Raw genomic sequence first — 18,551 nt, forward strand, 5'->3', positions numbered from 1 at the left:
AATCTGGCCTCACTTTGATACTGAGATATATATCCCAGTATTAGCCCACAGGAATGAAGAATGGTGTTGTAATATTAACCTGTGGGAAAGAACTACTTACAGAGGAGAAGAACAAGTTATTTCTGTTTCTGAGGCAGCCTGCATGAGTTTGTTGATACCTGTGGAGAATAAAGTTTCTTATTAAAAAAATTGATTACACCTTCCACTCAATAGATATTTTGTCATGATAAACTCCTCTTTATAGATGCAGATAATTCCTAGGATATTCTCTAGTGTCAGTTATTCTTATAGATCGTTCAAAGTCAGGTTCAGCAAATAACCATTGGAGTAGGTGGAGGGATAAGGCAAAAGTGAAGGAGTGAAGGATTAGATTTAAAAAGAAACAAGATTATATATGTGTGTATATATTGTCAGTCACTGCTAAGATTAACTTCCTGCTGTCCTACTTTTCTGTTTGTATTATGATATTTTGGGATTCTCTTACGCTGAATGATTCATAACTATCCTATAAGGATACCTTAGGGCTCCTCTTGCATATCACTGTTTTATCATTCATAATGTCACGTGGAAAAACCATGCATTTGATCTAAACATTTTTTTTATTTCTTCAAAAAGAAATATCATTTAATTCTGCCTTATTAATTGATTAAAAACTATTTGTAACAAGTCATATAAATGAAGTGGTTTTTTCATAGTAGTGTCATGGCAAAAATGAGATAAGATTTTATTGATTTTCTTTTGTCTTAAATTGCTTGGGAAGTTGATTTTAAAGGTATTGTTCTGCAACTATATTGAGCAGTAAAAGCACATTGGCATTAATAAATATTTAGTATTTGGCATTTTAACTCTGAAGATTACAGCACTTATATAAATATATATCTTGTTTGGTTTGTTTATTACCTTTTATTAAACATACAGGTACAGTTTCCCAAAACTTTGCCAGCTTCCAAGACCCTATATACAGTGTGGGGCAAAAGTAGGTTTATAGTTGTTCATATGGGAAATAATACAATAATTATACAAAAATTAACTTGTTTCGAGTACTCAAAACTACAAACCTACTTTTGCCCCTCCCTGTGAGCAATTTGAATGAATCACCAGTAGATGACACTGTTATGTATTTTATAGCACAAGTTAAATGCTTGTGTTTTTTAAGGTGAATTAAATACAAGAGGCAGAGCTATGAACTGAACTTCAACTAATTAATACTTTTAATAAAAATAAAATTTTTCTATTCTTGTTATAAAAGTCATGCATACTCATTTTAGAAAATTTGAAAAATACCAAAAAGTAGAATAAGAGGAAAGGAGTTAACTCAGCTTCATCATCCAGAGATAGCCTGTTATTTTTGTGTTGAATTATTTTTCAGTCTTTTTTATTTTCAAGCTTTCATAAATGTTAATAGTTTTTCCACTAAGAACTCATGCGGTTTCCATTTCTCGCAAACTATTTTTAACTGTCATTTTTAATTGCTGACTTATATTTCATGCTTTAAATGTTTGCACTACCTCTTTCCAGAACGTAGACTAACTTTTGAACATTACTGCTTACATATAAATGCCATTAAACATGAAAATCTAGATGTAATTATAAACCATTTAGCTATCTAATATCTAACCCCTTTAATTAAACAAGTTCCCTTAGAATTGTTATTGAGTTGTTGCTGGTAGCCTGAGAATTCCAGTGAGTACTTTTGCTTCAGTTCTACTCAGGTTGGCTTTGAGCTTTGCTTTTGAGCTCTATATTTTAGTTTAATCTCTACTTAAATGTAAAATAAGCACTGCATGTGTGCACGTGTGTGCAATATCAATCAGTGTATTACTTTGTTAAGACATTTAAATTTTAATCAAAATTTTACCTAAGCTTATTTTTCATATTCTATCAATGAATAAATTTTAATTTAGAATTATAGCTTCACCCAAAACTTGTATTGTCTATCATCTTCTCTTCAGGTAGATTAATTCAGGAAATGTTGCATTGATGTTTTCCATATCTTAAGCAATTGATGCAAAAGCTTTACTATCACTTTGGTCTATATCAGTGGTTCTCAACCTTCCTAATGCACGACCCTTTAATACAGTTCCTCATGTTGTGTTGACCCCCAATTTCATTGTTACAAATTGAACATAATTAAAGCATAGTGATTAATCACAAAAACAATATGTAATTATATATATGTTTTCTGATGGTCTTAGGCGACCCCTGTGAAAGGGTCGTTTGACTGCCAAAGGGGTCGCGACCCACAGGTTAAGAACTGCTGGTCTATATGAATAAATCAAAATTTTTGATATGCTATTAAGAGATGTATACTACATGCTTTTGTAAAAGCCTTTTTTTTGGAATATTAATTTAGTGGTAAGTTTGTGGACAATGAAAGACTACAATTTAAAAAGTCTAATAACTTACAATTTTGTTTACTGACAGAGAGATAGATCAGTTATCAGGAAGGGACTTCTGCCACTTAAAGAAAATGTCAAGAAGTGATGCTGATGAAATAGACTCAAGAATCCGTGATGTGGTCAATGATAGTGCCAGCACTGCTCCCAGGTGCACCGAGGAGTCCCTTTTTGAAGACGTGTTCACAGAATCAGAACTCTCTCTGGTACGGGAAGAGCTTGTCTCTTCAGATGAGCTGCGACAAGGTAAATCATCCGGTGTATCATCAGAGTCTGTGCAGACTGTCAATCAGAGTGGAATAGAATGTTCTACAAGCATATCAGAATCTACTACTACTCTTGATCAGTTAAAATCTGATTCTGGACATTCTCCAAATGAAGTTGGGGCTCTTTCCCTTAAAACTGATTTAAATCTCAAAATGGCCACTAAGGAAGGAGATCAGGCAACAGATAATGTTCAAGAAATATTAGACCCTAAAGAAGGAAGCATAAATATTAAAGGTAATGCAGACCAGGATTTTCTTAATGAGAATTTACTGCACCAAGAAGAGGATGAAAAAGAAAGTATGCCTTGTGGGGAAGCAACAGAATTCAAACTAAAGCAAACTGTCAAAGGAAAACAAGGGAAGGAACAAAAACAGGACTCAGAGACAGAGGTAGAAGAGCTCCGGAAACTCTGGAAAACGCATACTATGCAAGAAACTAAACAGCAAAGGGACAATATTCAACAGGTGTCACAAAAGGAAATTAAGCATAAAATAGCAACTGTTGATACAGAAGGTAAGTGTTAAAAGAATATATAAAGCTCATATTATTTGCATATTGTTTCCCTCTTTCCTTGGTGACTCAAAAGCTGCTATTTCTTAGGCTACTCTAAAGAATAATCTATTGGGCCCTTGGCTGATGTTTCTCTGGGGACAAGTATAATATTCTTTGGTTTCTAATCTCTTTGACTTTTCTTACCCCACAGTGGCTTATACATAAAATGAGCACCTTTTCTACCATGTTTAAACATTCCCAACTCACCATGTTCTATTTTTAAACACTGTATTTCTTGAAAATGTACACAAGCTCTGTAATACCTTTGATATCTCAACTTTTTTTCTTTTAGTTCTTGGTGTGTTATCTCATTAAAATAATTTTTTTTCATTGCATATATAATAGCCTAATTGCAATTTGTAATTGACAAAGTTGTAATCCCATCTTTTTAAAAAACTACGATTAGACAAAAATCTAAAATTCTTTAAATTCCTCAAGTATCCAGAAGTTCTATCATTGTCTAAGTAAATGTTTTCTTTTACAAAGCAGCACTAAAGGTAAATTAAAACACCATTTTCAGTTTTGTTTTAGGGAACTGTTTACTTATGAAAATTACAGAAATAGTCATTTCTGATATACAATGCTTCTGCTTAATAGGTTAATGGAGTGCAGCTCAGGTATCTTAGGTAACATTTCTTATAGTCTATTGGAATATTGATTCCAGGCCAATCAAATTTATATATAAGCTTTTCTGTCATTTTTTTAATTCAAATTTTTTATTGTTTAATGTGCATAAACTGAAATTTATCATTTTAACCATTTCTAAGTGTAAAATTCATTGGCAGTAAGTACATTCACATTATTATAGAACTATCACCACCATCCATTTCCAAAGCTTTTTCATTTTCCCAAACTGAAACTGTACCCATTAAACAAAAACTCCTATATTCCACTCTTTCCAACCCCTGACAACCACCAATCTACTTTTTGTCTCTACTCTAGGTACCTGATACAAGTGGAATCATATATTTGTTCTTTTGTGTGTGGTTAATTTCCCTTACATAATGCCTTCAAGTTTCATCTGTGTTATAGTATGTGTCAGAATTTCCTTCCTTTTAAAATTGTATAATATTCCATTAATACGTAACATGTTTTCTTTATCTGTTCATTCATTAATGAACATTTGGGTTGTTTTAGCCTTTTGGCTTTTGTGAATAGTGCTGCTGGTAAACATTGGAATACAAATATCTGTTTGAGTTCCTCCTTTCAATTTTTGGGGGGTATATACCCAAAAGTGGACTTGTTGGATTCTATGGTAATTCTATGTTTAATTTTTGAGGAACTGCCAAACTGTTTTCCACAGTAGCTGTACCATTTTACATTTCCACAAGCAATGCACAACAGTTCAGTTTAGTTTTTAAAATACTGAATTTTCCTTCTGTTTTCTTATATACCCTGAAGACCTAAGGATTATATTAAGTAGATGTTAAGAAACCCATTTACTCAAAGTAAATTCTATGAAAGAGTGATTGTTTCTTCTTTTGTAATAATTTTCCTTTATTCAGAACTAGTGAATGTTCGTTAAATGTGATTTAACAAAAATATATAGGGAGTTTTTACCAAACTTATAAAAATTACCTAGAATTAATCACCTTAATCATTATTAACTTTTGGTATATTTAGTTTTGATCTTTGGTGTGTATGTATATATTCATACATATATATACAACTTTGATATTATTTGTGTGTATGTATACATGTGTATTTTTTATATAAAATTAGGATTATACTGTATGTAGTGTTGTATTTTCCTTTTTTCACTCACCATTTTATGTCATGAATGTTTTCCCATGTCATTATAGTTCTTTGAAAACATGGTTTTTAATGACCTTCTAATTTAACCATTTCCATATTGTTAAGACATTCCATTGTTATTAGCAATTCATATTGTTAAGATTTTTTTTATCTTTGATCAGGCTGTTAAAAATGCTGGTATGAATATCTTTATTGATATATTTGTGTCTGATTGTTGCCTTATATTAGGATCTTTGAAAAGGGTAAAATAATGGATTCTGTTTAAACCAATATGTGATAGACTACTTTCATTATAGTGGGTTTGTTGGGGTGCAGGGTTTTATAGGGAGAGCCCCTATTATGACAAAATACTGAAAGGAGAAAATTTGGTAGGTATATTCAGATAGGTATCCTGATTGTTACCATTTGGTTTCTTCCCTTTAGGGGAGGGGGATGGTGGTAACAAATTAAGTAATTAATTTTAAGTAACTTAAGTTTCTATAATAGGGAAATATTCAAAGTTTCTGACCTTTTAATGACTTCTATTATATAAAAGCCTAAGCGACCGGCCGACTGGCTGGTAGCTATGATGCGCAATGACCACCAGGGGGCAGACGCTCAGTGCACAGGCATGGAAACATAGAACAAGACTGATGAATCTCAGAGGGGGCAGGGGAGGGCGGGAAGAAATTAACCAAAGATCTTATATGCATACTAGAGGCCTGGTGCACGGATGCGTGCACTGGTGGGGTCCCTCGGCCTGCCCAGTGGGGATCAGACTGAAACTAGCTCTCCGACATCCCCCGAGGGGTCCCGGATTGCTAGAGGGTGCAGACCAGGCCAGAGGACCCCACCAGTGCATGAATCCGTGCACCGGGCCTCTAATAATATAATAAAACTTTAATAGATATAAAACTGGATTGTAACTGTGCAAAAAATGGTAAAAGTTCATTTTTAATGATATTTGTGAATGCTTGGCCTCAGATTTTGTGCCTTCCACAATGTTACACAGAAAAAAAGCCATGACTAGTGCCCAGATTTCCTGAGTATAAGCAAGTATTTCCTCCATACTATGATGCTTTTCTAAGCTAATAATGCCCAGATTCCTAAGTTCAACCTCATTGTCAGACCCCTAATGTACCTTATGTCAGAATCTGTAGGAGGGAGAGTTAATGACAATTCAGGCTTAATAAACTGTCCAAACCGGTGGCTGAATCTAGCATATTGTTGGTTGTTTTTATCACACCTTAATAGGTATGTAAAAGCTTTAGAAACTTGTAAATTAAATTTTTATCTTTAACAACCATACAAACTTATCTAGTTGTTTTTCTAGAAGGCTGATAGGGAATGTACAAAATACTGTATTTGTATATTCAATTACTTTAGTATAGTTGTTACAAACAAAAATTTAATAAAAGTTCCTGAAGTTGTCACATTTTTTTCCTGATACCCTTAGACATAATTTCAGCTTATAATGTGGCTGTTGGTTCATTAGTGTTGTTGTACCTGTACTTTTGATGGAAAATAATACAAATTAAGAGAATTAACTTAAATAAGTGTCGATGAATTCAAGTATTATTCTCTAATTATTTGTCAGAAGTTTGGAGAGACACATTATTTAATCTAAATTATTTAAGCATGGTGTGTAAGAATTGAATAAAACTGTTTGTGTCTCAGCTTTAGGTTCTTCATTTTTAAAAGAAAAGAGAAGGCATCAGTTACATAAGTTCTTACGTCTCAGAGTTGGAAAACCAATGAGGAAAACATTTGTATCCCAAGCGAGTGCAACAATGCAACAGTATGCACAGAGAGATAAGAAACATGAATATTGGTTTGCTGTGCCACAAGAAAGGTAAAAAGACAACCACCAAAACTTAAAACATTATTGAGATCCTTTGAATCAAAATGATTTTGAATATCACTTAACACCAGTGACAAAGTACTTTTGAAACATATAGTTTATGATTAAAACTTGACATTAGGCTATTCAAAATAATTTAGCTCCTATTTTGTACTCTTTAATATCCTCCATTTTAAATGTGGTTTTTTTTGTGGTTTAATGCAAAAAATATGAACGTATAGCTAGTTTTAAAGTAAGAAAATTTACTTCAAATGTCTTAGAGCAAGAAGGTTCATCAAAATATTAACTGGTATGGCTCCTACCTCATTGCAGGTAATGATGTATAATCCCTTTTTAAAAACCTCCTCAAATACTACTGAATGCCTTTAGTTTCTAAAGGGGTGTGATCTTCAAACTATTTTTTGTATTCCCTATCCAATAAAATTTTTTCTCGTAAGTTTACCAATTGTAAAGGATATCTGTCATCACTGTATTATAAATATTGACATTTTATTTTTTTTAGAGAGATATTTTTATTGATTTCAGAGAGAGAAAGTGGGAGGGAGGAGGGGAGAGAGAGAGAGAGAGAGAGAGAGAGAGAGAGAGAGAGAGAGCGCAATGATGAGAAAGAATCATCAATCAGCTGCCTCCTGCACACCCTGGACCGGGGATCGGCCCAGGCATATGCTCTAACCAGGAATTGAACCAGGATCTCCTAATTCATGGGTCAGCACTCAAAACACTGAGCCACATTGCCCGCCAATATCAACATTTAAAAATAAAACTGTTACATTGATTTTTAAAATAAATCTAGTAGAATCTAAACACCATAACAATTTCCCCTCTACCATTATCCATTTAAAAACTACTTGAACGTGCTCTTCTTTAACAGAATTTTCATCATTACTTCTTCTCTTTGAACTTGTATTTCCATTACACCTCCTCATAGAATCTTATAAGGTACATTATATTTTTATTCCTGAGTATATTTCTTTGCAACAAATTACATTCCCTCACACATTTGGGTGTGTGTGTGTGTGTACCTTCTGATATCAGATTTATTTTAAAATTGTCTATGACTGTTGTCAAAATAGTAAAGAGTCTAAGGTTTATACTACATGTAAGCTAACAAGTTGTTATGCCATAGTTTAATGCATGCTAGGAGACAACACGAGTCCCAATAATAGCAATAGATAGTACCAACATTTGCATGAGTTATTTGAGCTTCAGTTCCCACAGTGTGATGCGAAAAAGGCCAGGTGGCAGATGCATTTGCCATGGGTTATATTACAGAAGAGGAACCATAAGTTTAGGGAGCCTAAGTATTTTAAAATGTACAGTAAGCATGGTTACTACCCTTTGCTCCACAGTAAGATTCTATTTCTATCTTCTAAACTATGCCATGCTATGTTTCCTGTGCAAACATATTTGAAAAGGTAGGGCTGAACAAGGGTACTCAGTAATTATTATACATAAAAAGTAAAATATACTAAATAAACTTAATAAAATAGATGGGCCTTTCTCCCAGTTAATTTATGTATCCATTGATGAATGTAGCTTATTGAAAGGATGAGAGAGGATTCAGTCCCTCAGTTCTACCTACTCCCCTTCATTTTTTTCTTTTAGGTACTGAAAAGCTTTGTTCACAAAAATAGTCTGTGAGTTTGCAGAGTTTTTTATTATAATAATGTCACTCAATTTTTTAAACATGTTTCTATTTATATTCCAAAAATTAATCATCTCTTATCAAAATTATGTTTAGTGATAATCAATGAGCAACTTTATTGAAACTTCTGTTTTATAGAAATCAGTAAATTAGAAACCACCTGATATGCAAAAGGATGTATAATGCAGTCTTAAAATCTTTTCCTGTCTTAATACTAACTGTGGGAGGTCTGGAAGTTTTGTTGTTGTTGTTGTTGTTGTTGTTGTTGTTTTTAAATATATTTTATTGATTTTTTACAGAGAGGGAGAGAGAGAGATAGAGAGTCAGAAACATCGATGAGAGAGAAACATCGACCAGCCGCCTCCTGCACATCCCCCACCAGGGTTGTGCCTGCAACCCAGGTACATGCCCTTGACCGGAATTGAACCGGGGACCTTTCAGTCCGCAGGCCGACGCTCTATCCACTGAGCCAAACCGGTTTCGGCAGGTCTGGAAGTTTTTAAGGGCATGTACCATTATAAAGTTCTGGATAGGTGATGATATGCTTTTTTTTTTAATAAAGTAGAAAAAAGTGCTTTAGGCAAAGCAAAGGACAGGGACTATGTAAGATATCATTACCACACTTCTTAAGCAGATTAGTATGAGTAACATAAAGAAGAAGAAGAAGATAAATTCCTTCTCTTAAAATTATCTTAAGTGTTTATGTACCTCCTGGAAAATCTTTATATGTTGCTCTGAAATCTACTGCTTTTAATGATAAAATTCTTCTCCCTCCCCTCCCATCCAAGTATACAATAAATACAATGTGTGCATTCAATAAAATGTGATCAGAGTAATTTTAAAATATGGCATGATTTGCATAATTCACAAATACCTCACAGGCACAGAGCCAGGCATTCTGATTTGCCAGACATATTAAGATAACTACAGTGAAAATTTTAACTACAAACATACCTTGGAGATATTTCAGGTTTAGTTCCAGACCATTGCAATAATATGAATACCACAATAAAGAGAATATCACAGTAGAACGTGTCGCACAAATTTCTTGGTTTACCAGGGCATGTAAAAGTTATGTCATACTACTGTAGTCTGTTAAGCATGCAGTAGTGTTAGGTATTTTAAAAATGTACATGCCTTAATTTAAAAATTCTTTACTGCTAAAAAATAATAACCATCAGAGCCTTCAGCGAGTCTTAATCTTTTTTGCTGGTGGAGTGCCTTGCCTTGATGTTGATGGCTAGTGGTTCCTGAAAGTTGGGGTGACTGGCAACTACTTAAAATAAGACAACAACAAAGTTTGCCACATTAGTGGAGTCTTCGTTTCACAAACAATTTCTCTGTAGTGTATGATGCTGTTAGATAGCATTTAACCCACAGTAGTCCTTCTTTCAAAGTGGGACCCCATCCTCTTAAAGCCTGTCACTGCTTTGTCAACTAAGTTTATGGGACAGTCTAAATCCGTTGTTGTAATTCCACCAGTCTTCACAGCCTCTTCACCAGCAGTAGATTCCAGGTCATTCATACAAAGCAGCTCCTCATCCATTAGAGTTTTACCATGAGAGTGTTGCAGTGTAGTCATATCTTCAGGCTCTGCTTCTGGTTCTAGTTCTCTTGCTCTTTCAACCACATCTGCAGATACTTCCCCCCGACAATTCAGTCTCTCCCTGTATGATGCCAGCATGCTCTGAACTGCTATCCCTCCACTGGAGCCCAGATTTAAGAACAAGATTTTTGTGTGTTGTCCCTTTCAGAGGATGCCTGCGTTTCCAGCGGCCGTCCTTCTCACCCAGGCAGGCAGAGTCCTTGCAGATATTCACAGCCAGGTGTTATGTGGGCTCCTTTCCCAGCCCTGGGGAGCCCGCCGTGAGGTTAAGACCCCTCACTCATCAGAAGGTACCTTTGCAGCTGAGATATCCCTCTATTATCAACTGCCCTTTTCATTTCTCTGCCCCTCCTACCAGTCTCCAGGTAGATGCTGCTGCTTTATATCCTTAGTTATAAGACTTCTGTTCAGCTGGTCTTCAGATGGTTTTCCAGGTTGATTGTTCAGTAACGTAGGTTGTGGTTTTGATACGGTCAAAGTGAGTGAGTGCTACTTACTCTGCCACTTGGATCAGGTCTCACCTTGCGCTTTTATGTTATGGAGACAGCGTCTTTCCTTAAACCTCATGAACCAACCTCTGCTAGCTTCAGATTTTCTTTTGCAGCTCCCTTACCTCTCTCAGCCTTCATTGAAATGAAGACAGTTAAGGGCCTTCCTCTGGATTAGACGAGAACATTAAAGTTTTCTCCATATCATTAATGGGGGTGTTTCACTTTCTTATTATCTATTCTTTCAGTAGCACTTTTAAATTCCTTCAAGAACTTTTCCTTTGTATTCACAGTTTGGCTAAGTCTTTGGCACAAGAGACTCGCTTTTGACATGCTTTCCTCTCTAAGCTTCATCATTCTCAGCTTTTGATTTAATGTGAAAGACATGCAACTCTTCCTTTCACTTGCACACTAGAGGCCATTGTAGGGTTATTAATTGGCCTAATTTCAATATTGTTGTGTCTCAGGGAATAGAGAGGCCCAAAGAGAGAGAGAGATGAGGAAATGGCTGGTCTGTGGAATAGTCATAATGCACACATTACTTTAATGTTTAATGCAATTAATGTATGTAACTGTGCCATGGGTGTGGTTCGTGGCACCCCCAAATAATTACAGTAGTAACATCAAAGATGACTGATCACAAATCACCATAACAAATATAATGATAATTAAAAAACTTGAAATATTGCAAGAATTACCAAAATGTGACACAAATAGGAAGTGAGGAGGTGATGTTGGAAAAATGATGCCAATAGATTTGCTCAGTGCAAGGTGAACACAAACCTTTAATTTGTAAAGTAAATGAAATATTTGTGAAACACAATAAAGCAAAGCACAATAAAATAAGGCATTCCTAAATAGTACATCTTTAATTAAAACTAACAAGGATTTAGTTTTTGTCATTACTGTTGGTTTTAATTTTTACATGGGATTTTCCATTTTATCATTGTCCTTGCACTTTGGCTAATGCTTATTAAGAATTGGTATTATTATGATTTTGAACTTTATTGTATATGTGTAATTTATGAAAATTGCTGTTTTGGTACAGACAGATTATCTGAAAGATGGAACTAAACACCCTTCGATATGTTAGCTATCACATAAGAAATGACACTTAAGAAAAAAAATTAATTGGATACAATTTCAAAAACCATTGTTATTGATTGGTATATGATAGTTAAGAGTTTTATAATCAATTTTCATGCTAATTAAAGCCAAGAAAAAATATTTGAAATGTCATGTGTATTTGACTCTTAAATATGTTTATCAGAGTTTTTATTATCTTTTGTAACAACAGGCTTTACTATAGTAAAAAAAATTAAAAAGGGAAAAAGAGACTTGAAAGATTAGATCATCAGTTTCTGAACCCATAATACAGTGTGTGTCCCTGATATTTAAAAGTTAAACATATTAGATTTTTTCTTAACTTGGAAAAATTCTGTATAATATCCAAGTTTTAAAATATGCAATTTTTAAATTGTGTACTTGTATTTTAGATATCAGATCATTTGTACAAATGATGTCAAAATTGTGGGTTCAGTTTCCCTTCCCATTACTAGTTACTTTAAAGAGAAAAAATATTACCATGGACAGCACTTGAGCTAGTCAAAAGCATGGCAAGGAAAATTTTAATGTAGTTTTCTCAGAACAACTTGATAGAACACAGTCAAATAAAAATATTTAAGTTAATGTCTTACTGGTGGTGGGCTTTGTTATCTTTTTAAAATAAAGCATAGTATATTCTATGTATATTTTAAGTTCTCAAGTTTAGTCAAGATATGTAACAAATATAATTTTGTAACTTTAGCTGACACTAGATCTATTATTAATAGTCACTTGTTCTAACAGGTCAGACCACTTATATGCCTTCTTCATTCAGTGGAGTCCAGAAATATATGCAGAAGATACTGGTGAATATACCAGAGAACCTGGATTCATAGTTGTAAAAAAGATTGAAGAATCTGAAACAAACGAGGATTCATCTAATGAAGAAGCAGCCAGAGAATGGGAGGTAAGAAGAAAAATGTGAAGATTTCGTTCATCTTTTTACTTTGTGTGAATTTATAGCTTTATGTTATATAGGAAAATACACAAAATATTGGTACAAAAGAATACTTTCTTTAAAAGATTCATTGCCCATGTATATTTGTATTTATTGAATGAATCTGATTAGTAACTTTGATTCATTACTTTTTCTCTTTTTTTTGCTTTTAACTATTAGAGAAGCAAAGTATCAGCAATGAAGTGACTTATTGAATGCATTTTGGAATAATATCAATTGCTATTATACTAATTTTTGTGAAACATTTTTCCAGGTCTGATTTATTACTATTATCTCCTACATGGGGCAGGTACACAGCAGTCATTTAACACATTCATGCAAATTACTACTCTTTTCTAAGTCTATACCCAAGCATTCTTGATGTGAATGTAAAAATAATGATAGGGAAAAAAGCTGTTGCTTATTTATAAAATAGGGTAAATATTATGTGCTCAAATTTGACGAATTTATCTATATGGGCAAATTAATAATAATCGACTTTGTAATCCCTATTAAATATATCTTTTAATATTACATATGTTTTACATGTTTTGTCTTGTGGGATTGATAGGGTGGCAATTACTGGTTTACTTATTGTGATTGCCTAGATTAATCTCTTGATGTGTTAAAAAATATAGAGCAGATGCTAAAATGTGATTATAAAAGAGATCAAATTTTGTTATCCATTTGGTGTTAATGTTCGTGATTGTGTATGTGATATAAATTTATTGTGCATGAAGTTAACATGTATAACGATGGAAGGTATACATGGCATGTCTTTTATTTAAAATGTGAACCTGATTTTAAATGTCCAGTCTGTGTAGTATATACAACAGTTTCTACTGTAACTCTAATGTAATGGCAGGAAAGAGGTAGCATATGTTAGGCACATATTATAAGTTCTTTTAATACTTAAACCAACATTATTAATCTTCTCACCAGCTTTATTCACAATAGCTCCAAACTGAAAACAACCTGAATGCCTATGAGCAGTATTCTTTAGAGCTCCTCATTGTGCAGTACAGATGGAAAAACCACTATAGTATACCCCATGCCACCACTTCAGGTATTGCATTAAACTTATACAATGCTAACCCTGGAAGATACTGTCAGAGTATGTTGATCACAATGTATTTTAATTTTCAAGTCTCTGTCATGCAAGTTACATTGTATAAAATATTTTTCAAAATATTCTTCTTTTTTTGATGTTGCTGCATCTGCATTCCAAAAACATAAATTTGGTTCACTTTGGAGAAAAATTTCTTTAATCATTTGTGCCTTGATTTTTTAAAGCATGTTTTCTTATCAGTAGCAGTCATGCTGATATAATTTCTTCAGGCATAGCTCCCTTACATACCAAAGGACTCCTATCAGGTCTTAATTTCCCTCTCCTTATAGTTCCTCTGAATACGCATACCAGGCTGTAATTTAGTTATCTGTGCCTCTTGAACTTGTTCATCAAATATTCTTTAAAGTTGATGTACCTGACAAGTACCCAATAGTCCATTGGTGTAGTCTAAAGCAGCAGCCACCACAATAAGCCTGGAATATCTTTGAAGCCTGTTTCATCTTTAAGATTAATATGAATTTTTCATTTGTTGTCTTAGTGTACCTGATGTAATATAAAAATATTTTTTAAATTTCTTGCCATGAAGTGAAAATGATGCTACAGTAATACAGGTCAGTTGTATCCTGTCAGTAGGTGGTATCATGGCACATTACTGCACATTGGGCTCTATCATCTTTAACCCCAAATACCAACTTCAAGAGGCTCTCTAGTAGAACCCTTTGAAAGTTTTAGAGTATCACATGTATTGGCTGTGCCTTCTTGCTGCTTGATGACACAGGCCTCAAAAGTGAAGCTTTTAAAACTAAAATTGCTTGTCGTCCCACTTCCTTTGGGTTGAATTTCACTCCTTTGGGGATAAAGCAGAAAAGTTTTTTCTTTTTTTTATCCTATCGCTAACGTTAATTTTATACAACTTGTAGTTCAGTATCTCCTACTCCAAGCCAATTGTTAAAACATCCAGTGCTATTGGGATGATAAAAAAAACAACAAAGAAATTGACTTTATTAAATTAGCTTTAATTGATTTATTTAGAAGTTTACCTCCCAGGTTTATGCGTATTGACTAAATTTTAAAATATGAGTTTACTAAGACAACAGTAATGCTTGGTATTAGGAGAAAATTGCTCTGGGTTACTTTCCACTTCTTACACTTACTGAAGTATTGATAAAAATATGTTCCATTTGATCTTTGGCTTCTGAGATGACTTGTTCATTTTTATGTGCTGACATTACTCACATTTGCTTAAACAGTTATTTATTTGTGAGTGTAAATGTAAATAATGTTGACTACTTGTTACATAAATCTGTACAAAGGTTTTGTACTTAAAATACTTTAGAATCTACTTTCTGACTTAGATAACTTTTTAAATCATTTATAGACTTCCCATTTTGATATTAAATTTTAATGTTCTCCATTTTAACTATGTAAATATAAAATAACCTATTATTAGCATTTTAGGCCATAAAGTGTATTATAGTATGTCCTTACTAGAGGCCTGGAGCACAAAATTCATGCACAGGTACGGTCCCTAGGCCTGGCCTACGATCAGGGCCATCTTCCCCACCTGCCAGCAGCTGGCTCTGGCACCACCACCACCCCCCACCGCCACCCACCCCCAGTTCCCCGTTTACCATTGGGCGATCAAGAGCCTGCTGGCTGGGAGGAGGGAATGAGAGGTTGGCTGTTCCTGCCTGCTCTCCAGTTGCCCTCTGTGTGGGGCAGGGGCCTTGGCGTGGTGCTGCCTGCATCTGCCAACACCCACCCCCAGTTCCCTGTCCCCCATCATGTGATTGGAGCCTGCAGACCAGGAGGAGGGACCGAGAGGTTGCCCAGCAGGCCCCAATTGGGCAATCAGGGCCTGCGGTCTGGGGGAATCTCCTGCATTGAGTGTCTGCCCCCTGGTGGTCAGTGTGCATCATAGCGACCGGTCGTTCCGCCGTTCAGTCGATTTGCATGTTACCCTTTTATTATATAGGATTGGATTTAGTTTTCCACTAGAATGGAGTCAGTTCTGCTTTCCTAATTGTCATTAGTTAAGCAAAATTATTGCCATGATTGTTTAATAGGTTACTCATGGAAGACTTTTGCAGCAGTTTGATATTGCTGCAATTTCTAAACACACCAATACCGGGAGGCTTCAGTTGGATGGTACATATTTCAATTCTTAAACTGCCAGATATGAGTATTCTGGTGTTCATCTTATTAAGCACATGGGTTTCTTTTTTATTTTTAATTAAAGAACAAGTAATACCAAAATTAAAAAAGAGTCAATATATAAAACTGAACAAAACATTCCTTATCTCTTATCAGCTGACCAGCAAAATCCATACAGAATTTATTTTGTTCAAAATGAAAATAGTCTCTGTGTCTAACTCACTAAATAGGGTGAGGTCATATTTCTCAGATAAAGGCAATTGAAGTACCTTTTTATATTGAACAAATCACATAGCATTACAAATCATAACCCCAGAAGAAATTCAGTAAATCTAAAAAGGTAGAAATCAAAAGTATTAAAAATAATTAGAATTTATGAGTAAATACAAAAATTATCTTATGAAATATTTTTACATTAGGCATTTTTAAAAACACTTTATTGAAAAAAACACTTTATTGAGGAATAATTGACATACAAAAGACTATCCATATTTAATATATGTAGCTTGATATATTAAAGTTTGGAGACAATTATACATTCATGAAATCATTACTACAGTGTATGCCATAAATATTTTCATCAACTCCTAATCTTCCCACCCTCTTTCATTATTATTATTATTATTATTGTTATTACTTTGTATTAAGGACACTTTTTAAAAAATTATTTATTGTTTAAAGTATTACATATAGTATTATGTATTAAGAATACTTAACAAAATATCTACCCTCTTAGAAATTTTCAAGTGTACAATATAGTATTGCTTAGCAATACTTTATTAGCATTTACCACCCAGAATCATGCCTAATATGGTCTGTTTTAATTACTAATAATGTTAAATGAGTATGTTATCTACCTCAGGAAAGTTTTGAATTAATGCTTCGCTTTCCCTGTTAATACTCTTCCTCAGTTACTAGCCAAAAGTTATGGGCTATAAAATTTTCATTAAAAATCAAAAACGTTATTTAATGCAGATTGAGAAGAGACAAGATGGATGAATGACAGACTATTTTATGACTTGAAATATTAAAATTACTTTGAGAGATCAACCAAAGGACTTGAATGCATGCATACTAGTATAAGCCTAACCAATGGACACAGACACCAGGGGGATGAGGGCATGAGTTGGGGGGTGGGGGAGGAATGGGGGGATAAGGACACATATGTAATACCTTAATAAAGAAAAAAAAATAAAGTGAAGGGCAGTAAAATAAGATATGCCTGTATAAATATTTTAGTTTTGTTTTCCTGGAACAATGATTGTTTTCAAAGCTGGAGAACCACTCTGTAAAATACATGATTTTCCCACCACTTTGTGGTAACTCTAAAACTATTACAGAATAATACTGAATGTAAACTAATTGGAAAAAATACATAATAAAAATAAAGTATTGCTGCATGCAAAAAAATTACTTTAAATATTGCGTATGGCAAATTACATATTATTGCTTCTAGTAGACCACTCCCAATTCAGAGGAAATCAGATATAAAGTAATTCAATCATTTCAATCCCAATAAAGAAAAAGAGGAAAAATTATTATTAAATTGAATATCTGAATTCTGAGAATAGATTATATTGTAATCTTATTTTACACTAATGATAAGTTGACATCTGCTTCTAGCTCTGGGATGTCTGGACAAATTTTAATGACCTAGCACTATATTTCTAAACATTATGAAATAATAAAGGGCAAGAAGGAGATTTACTAAGCTTTCTTTATGTTTGCTAGATAATATGTTTATTAAAAGTAGAAAAGTCACACTCAAAATAGCTTAAACCAGTTTTTTTATTGTATTGTAATTAGCGTATAGCATATTAGTTTCAGGTATAAAGCATAATGATTCGATATTTGTGTATACTGCAAAATAAGTATCATTGCATATAAGTCTAGTTGACATTTGTCACCATACATAGTTAAGAAAAAAATTTTTTTTCTTGTGAAGACTTACAAGATTTACTCTCTTAGCAACTTTCAAATATGACATATAGTATTATTAACTATAGTTACCATGCTGTGTACATTACATCCTCTTGACTTATTTTATAGCTGGAAGTTTGTACCTTTTGACCCATTTTGCCCACGTCTTTGGCAACCACTGATCTATAATCTTTATCTATGAGCTTGATTTTTTTGGTTGTTATTTTGAGTTCGACATATAAGTGAGATCGTGGTATTTGTGTTTCTCTGACTGATTATTTCATTTAGCATAATGCCCTCAAGGTCTATCCATGTTGTTGCAAATGGCAACATTTTATTCTGTTTTATGCCTAGATAGTATTCCATTATATATCTGGGCTATTGTTAATAATGTAATGGTGAAATGAACATGGGTGCATATATCTTTTCAAATTAATGTGTTTGTTTTCTTCAAATAAATTTACTCAGAAGTGGAACTGCCAGATCATATGGTAGTTATATTATAATTTTTGAGGAACCTCCATACTGTTTTCTACAGTGGCTGTATCAGTTCCTACCAATAGTATGCGAGGGTTTCTTTTTCTGCACATGCTTGCCAGCACGTTCTATCTTAGCTTTTTGATCATAGGCATTCTGACAGGTGAGAGGTGATATTTCATTGTGGCTTAGTAGTTTTTCAAAATATGGTCCCCATACCATCAGCAGAAGCAGCATCTAGGAATGTGTTTAAAAGTCACAGTCTCATACCCTATTCCAATCTGCTTAACCAGAACTAGTTTTGAAGTGCAGCAATCTGTGTTTGAACAAATGCAGGCTAA

At 33.8% G+C, this 18,551-nt stretch overlaps 1 protein-coding gene across 4 annotated transcripts in view; it reads left to right on the forward strand.

The window, feature by feature from the left end:
• Positions 1-18,551, forward strand: part of OXR1 (oxidation resistance 1) — a gene marked incomplete at its 5' end in the record, with an annotated part of 321,831 nt that overhangs the window by 271,035 nt on the left and 32,245 nt on the right. For all 4 annotated transcript variants that reach the window (XM_081111220.1, XM_081111221.1, XM_081111222.1 and 1 more), the window contains 3 exons: positions 2,425-3,176; positions 6,627-6,801; positions 12,398-12,560. In XM_081111220.1, coding sequence (XP_080967346.1) covers positions 2,425-3,176; positions 6,627-6,801; positions 12,398-12,560 — 1,090 coding nt within the window. The remainder of the gene's footprint in view (positions 1-2,424; positions 3,177-6,626; positions 6,802-12,397; positions 12,561-18,551) is intronic.

Source organism: Myotis nattereri (genome assembly GCF_964212035.1).
Source record: "Myotis nattereri genome assembly, chromosome: 17".
In the NCBI taxonomy this organism is placed as follows: domain Eukaryota; kingdom Metazoa; phylum Chordata; class Mammalia; order Chiroptera; family Vespertilionidae; genus Myotis; species Myotis nattereri.